At 41.1% G+C, this 6,119-nt stretch overlaps 1 protein-coding gene across 1 annotated transcript in view; it reads right to left on the reverse strand.

The window, feature by feature from the left end:
- Positions 1-5,887, reverse strand: part of LPCAT4 (lysophosphatidylcholine acyltransferase 4) — a 35,966-nt gene extending 30,079 nt beyond the window's left edge. The window contains exon 1 of the mRNA XM_026660475.1: positions 5,786-5,887. Coding sequence (XP_026516260.1) covers positions 5,786-5,887 — 102 coding nt within the window. The remainder of the gene's footprint in view (positions 1-5,785) is intronic.
- Between the last annotated feature and the right edge of the window lie 232 nt (positions 5,888-6,119).

Below are 6,119 nucleotides of genomic sequence, written 5' to 3' on the forward strand. Positions count from 1 at the left end.
CCATTCCAATGCTTCACCACCCTCCTAGTGAAAAAGTTTTTCCTAATATCCAACCTAAACCTCCCCCACTGCAACTTGAGACCTGTACTCCTTGTTCTGTCATCTGCCACCACTGAGAACAGTCTAGATCCATCATCTTTGGAACCCCCTTTTGGTTAGTTGAAGGCAGCTATCAAATCCCCCCTCACTCTTCTCTTCTGTAGACTAAATAATCCCAGTTTCCTCAGCCCACAGGCGCAGACTTTCCATTGTGCCGGGAGGTGCTCGAGCAGCACCAACTGTGCCCCAGGCCCCGCCCCAACTCCACCCCTTCCCTCAAGGCCACACCCCTACCCTTCCTCCACCCCACCTCTTCCCACCCCCGCTACACGTCTTCCCGCCCCGTTCTGGCCCCTCCCCCAAACGTGCCACATCTTCGCCCCTCCCCCTTTCCCCCCAGCCTACTGCATGCTGCGAACAGCTGATTGTGGTGGGAGGGATGTGCGGGGAGGGAGGGAGAAGCGCTGATAGGGGGGCTGCCGGTGGGTGTTCAGCACCCACCATTTTTTTCCCCTGGGTGCTCCAGCCCCGGAGCACCCACGGAGTCAGCACCTATGCCTCAGCCTCTCCTCATAAGTCATGTGCTCCAGCCCCCTAATCATTTTTGTTGCCCTCTGCTGGACTCTTTCCAATTTTTCCACGTCCTTCTTGTAGTGTGGGGCCCAAAACTGGACACAGTACTCCAGACGAGGCCTCACCAATGCTGAATAGAGGGGAATGATCACATCAATATGTTGCAATCATATTATTCAGCATGAATACCAATTGTTCTGGATTAATGATTAATGATCAGTTAATGACCATCCATCCATTATCAAATAATGAACGAATATCAGTTATCAATTGATTTGTTGCCATTTGTTATAATTCATTCATCAGGAGCTAGTAGTTAATGATTAACATTCATAACTAGCCATTATTAATAAAAGATCATTAATAAAACAACATTAACAGAGATCTGTGACTCTGCAGGGACCAGTTATCCCACATGGTGGATGGGAAATATAAATGTGTCGTGGAAAGAATCACCCACGCAGTGATTTTAGTTCACAGACTCAGAGCCTGAGGTCTTTATTGCAATACATACCAAACGCGTTGGGGTGCAGCTTGGAAGCTGGTACCCCGAACAGCAGCTTGCAAGCTGCTTTTATTTCATTAAACCACAAGCAAGGTACAAACAATACGTCATGAGTTAAGAAATTGGGGACAAATCACAGGCTGGGGATGGGGTGAGCACGAGCTGATCACGAGCTAAGAAGCTAGGGTTGGGGTCAGTCCTCCCTCCTCCCCTTGCCTACTTTCTCAATTTCCGAGAGGTGGGTGTAGAGGGGCGCTCGGTGGTTTCCGCAGGGGTGGTGCTCGGCCCTAGCTTGGGTACATTTCTTAAGACTTGGTACATGTCATTTTCCGGGGGATTTCGGCAAGGGCTAAGGGGGGCTTCCCAGGAGACGCTTAAAGGGAAACTATTATTGGTTAATTTGCAGATAGCTGGAATTGGAGAATTTGCAGATAGCTACAACTGCAAGAGTGATTAGCTTTTTGCAAAAGCAATTTCTTAATGTATTTCATAAACTTGCGGTTATTATATTTTGTGTTTCTTTCCTTCCTTCCTTTCCCCTCCTCTGTCACTACTTTTGACCAGGTTTGGCAGGGAATTGAATAGAGCAGTTTGGTTCAGGCCTTTAGGCCTTCTCTCTATTCTGTACAAAGGTCATCAGCATAACAGATCTCTGTTGGAGGGTTTATTTCGGGGCTCACAGATTCAAAGCTCTGGCTATCAAAAAGAAGGCCCCCCTGCTCTATTCCTCCACAAATGTTAAAAGTTCATTTTTCTCTGAGCTTTTGCTCTATATAAATGATCAGAGTTGGTGGCTGCTTTTTATTGAACTTGGTAACAATCTTTCATCTGGAAAGCATTTGATTTAGCAAATAAATAGTACAATTTGGATGCTGTAAAAATAAAAGCTCTTTTCTAGTATAATCCCAACTGGCTTGAATGAAAATTAGACAGAGCTAGCTTTGAAATAATAACAATTGAGTCCTTTTTGCTATCACAAAAGAAATTATTTATTATTATTAATTGCACAAGTACTAATGTCTATGTTCTTTGTCATCTGATGTTATAGTTTGTAAAGATCAAATAATAAGGAGAAGTATGCATTTATGTAGAAATCTAAGCAGTAATAATGAGATCTAAATTGTACTAGTTTAAATTTGTTTTAATTCATTTATTTATTTAATAAAATGCTGTTATTACGATATCTCTGCACCTATTAATTCATATAATTCATGTTTATTGACATAGAGATCTAAATTCAATGAGATTGCTATGCCAACCTAATTCTTGATTTATATTTATGAAGAGATCCAGGTTTATTTCTAATGAGCTATAAAAGTGAGAATACTGTTAATGAATGTGTATAAACAGATGAAGGCACAATAGATTGGGTTGTAAATATACTAGCATTACCAATATGTGTTTATAACAGAACACACAGGTTATTAGAACATAAGAACATAAGAATGGACATACTTGGTCAGACCAAAGATCCATCTAGCCCAGTATCCTGTCTTCCAACAGTGGCCAGTGCCAGGTGCCCCAGAGGGAATGAACAGAATAGGTAATCATCAAGTGATCCATCCCCTGTTGCCCATTCCCAGCTTCTGGCAAACAGATGCTAGGGACACCTCCCTGCCCATCCTGGCTAATAGCCATTGATGGACCTACCCTCCGTTAATTTAGTTCTTTTTTGAACCCTGTTATAGTCTTGGTCTTTCCAACATCCTCTGGCAAGGAGTTCCACAGGTTAACTGTGCGTTGTTGAAGAAATACTTCCTTTTGTTTCTTTTAAACTTGCTGCCTATTAATTTAATTTGGTGACCCTTAGTTTTTCTTGTGAAAGTTGGGAAAAGCGCACACATCTTAGTCTTCCAGGAAGAGCAAGAGTCAGGCTAACTCTTCTATTTAATAATGCGAGACTTTAATTCAGGGCCTGGGTGAGTGGAAAAGAACTATAAGAGAGGTTGTTTTGACCTTGTGTCAGATAAGAATGGAACGCAGACTATAGCAAGAACTGCTGAAAAAAGTAAAATATCAGGAAGGAATATGTATAAACAAAATGCAGTTGTTGATCATTACTGTATGTCACAAAAGGTATAAATACTTGCCTTAATTGTTTATCTAATGGAGACCTGCCTCGGGAGGGGAACACCTGCCCGTGAGTACTCTCCCCTTGGAAGTGTTAAAGAAAATAAAGCTGCCTCTGGCATGTTGCAACCAACCTCAGAGTGAGAACTCGTTTTTCTCACACATTCTGTACAGAGAAGGAGTAAATAATACTTCCTTATTTATTTTCTCCACACCAGTCATGATTGTCTAGACCTCTATCATATCCCCCTTAGTCGTCTCTTTTCCAAGCTGAAAAGAGCCAGCCACATATAGTTGGGGCTAGGGAGGAGAAGAAGAAGAAGAAGAAGAAGAAGAATACTAAAGATTTGCATTTCCTCTTCTTATCAATAATAAATGCTTATAAAGATCTGCATCATTAGATTTCTTTTCAACATTATGTTTGCTCTTAATTAATGTGTAGAAGTAGGAAAAAATGAGAATGGATTGTCTTAAGCACCCTGATTGCTCTTAATGGGTGTGTGTGAACTGAATGAAATGCTCTTTGACTGATAATATGATTGCTTCTAATAAACACTTGGAAACTGATTGAAGTGTTGTCAGACTGCTTTATAAACACATTGATTGCTTTAAATAAATGTATATAAACAGTTTGAAATAACAGTAGATTGAGCTGTAAACAATGCATTTGCTATTAATATATATTTATAAGGAATTGGAACAGTATTTGAATGATTTATAAATATTATTGTAATCGAAACATGATTGCAAAAGATTAACATTATTATTTAGATTTTTATAGTCATGATTATTAATACATATTATCAAATATATTGATATTCAATTAGAGTACTTTATACATATGGTTATTATTAATGCATATTTATTTAAAAGAGCTGTATATTTTTATTGCTGAGGTCACTTAAAATATATGTAACAATTTTTTTTATGATTTGGAGCTGAGTACAAACATTTTAAAATTATTATACAGCTCTCTGCATCAAAAGAAAGCTCTAAATGAAACCAACAGGAATAGGATCAAAATTAATAAAAAGTGATATGGGATTTCAATTAATTGTATTAGCACCAGGAACTTTCCAAGGTAAGTATTCCTTCAAATACTACAATATAAGAGTAAGATGATAGACAAGTAGATAAAGTACATATGAGAGAGGGAGAGATATGTGTGAATTGGATAGATAAATAAGTACAGATAGGCGAGAGAGACAGATAACACCACATAGAGCAATAGATGGATGGATAGATGGATGGATACAGAGAGAGAGACAGAGGGACAGAGGGAGAGAGAGAGAGAGAGCTAATTCCACCTAGGAAGGATGAATGGATGGACAGATAGATCTATAAAGTACATATGAGAGAGAGAGAGAAAAGGAGGGGTACGTGCAATATCGATAGATAAATAAGTAGATATGGGACAGATAGTGAGGTATGTATGGGATGTATGGGCAGATAGATAGACAGATTGTAGTGTTGTTGTTCCAGTGTTGACCCCAGGATATTAGAGAGACAAGGTGGGTGAGGTGATATCTTTTATTGGCCCAACCTATGTGTCTCTCTCACCAACAGATGTTGGTCCAAGAAAACTTATCATCTCACCAACCGGGTCACTCAGAGAGAATTCCACAAAGGACAGATAGATGCGAGTTTGAAAGAAATCATTATGGAGCTGCGTCTCTTCCTTCCTTTGGGCTGGAAATTGGAAAGACAGACAGAAAGACGCCCTCTCTTGCTGGGGAATGTCCCGATCCGTGTTTCCCAGCCCCGAGGCCTGGCCGGTTTCAGGACCGATTGCAAAGCGCACCGGTCACTAGCCGCTCTGGGTGGAAGCAGCTGAGGTTTTTTCTCAGTAGTTTATTGCCCTCTAGTGGCGGCCTGAGGCGCTGCCAACCACCCTTTCCCTTTTTCCTTCTGGTCGAACAAAACCAGTCCCTTTCTTGGTTTGAAATGCTTGATTTATGCTAGACTCAGGGGCCAAACTTCAGGACTAGGAGCGTTTAGAAGATCTAGGGCAGGGGTTCTCAAACTGGGGCTCAGGACCCCTCAGAGGGTCGCGAGCTGTCATCCTCCACCCAAAATCCTGCTTTGCCTCCAGCATTTATAATGGTGTTAAATATATTATAAAGTGTGTTTAATTTGTTAGGGGGGGTCGCACTCAGAGGCTTGCTGTGTGAGAGGGGTCACCAGTACAAAAGTGTGAGAATCACTGATCTAGGGGATATTTTGGAGCCCATCTGAAAAAAAAATCAGCTCCCAGCTCTTAGTAATAATAATACAATTATAAATTGTACAATAATACAACGTATTTATGTACCTCATAATTGAAATTAAAATAGCCAATAGGGAGAGAGCTATAGCTGTTAGCCTGGAGGCCATGAGCTAGGACTCCTGTGTTCTGTCGCTGGTTCTGGGAGGGGAGTCTAGTAGTTCAGGCATGATGGGGCTGGAAGCCTGGACTCCAGGATTCTAATCCTAGCTTTGTCACAGACCCTCTGTGTGATGTTTTGACAGCTCTATCCCCTCTCTTTGCCTCAGTTTCCCCATTTATAAAGGAGCTAATGACACTTCCTTACCTCCTGGAGGGTTTTAAATGCTCAGTACATCAGTATCCATGAAGTGCTTTGAGATCTTTGGCTGATAAATCCCATGGAAGCATTTTGTCATGAAATCAAACTGCTCATATTCCTGCAATACAGAATCCATGCTGGCTACAGAAGCTGAGTTAGCCATACTGAATTTATTCGAGCTAAGCCGGAATTTGTTTGTACCCCATGAACCTGCCAACAAAACTCTGTTTGGTCCTAAGCAAGAAGAGCCACATTTAGACAAATCTTTTCCTCCTTCGGCTGACTATGGCTGAATGGGTGGAGCAAATAGAAAGATCCCAACACATGCACTAAGAGCGAAACATGGTATTCAAGGGCACGGACATTCT

This window comes from Terrapene carolina, unplaced genomic scaffold (assembly GCF_002925995.2).
Source record: "Terrapene carolina triunguis isolate 2854851 unplaced genomic scaffold, T_m_triunguis-2.0 Scaffold788, whole genome shotgun sequence".
NCBI classification, from domain to species: Eukaryota; Metazoa; Chordata; order Testudines; family Emydidae; genus Terrapene; species Terrapene triunguis.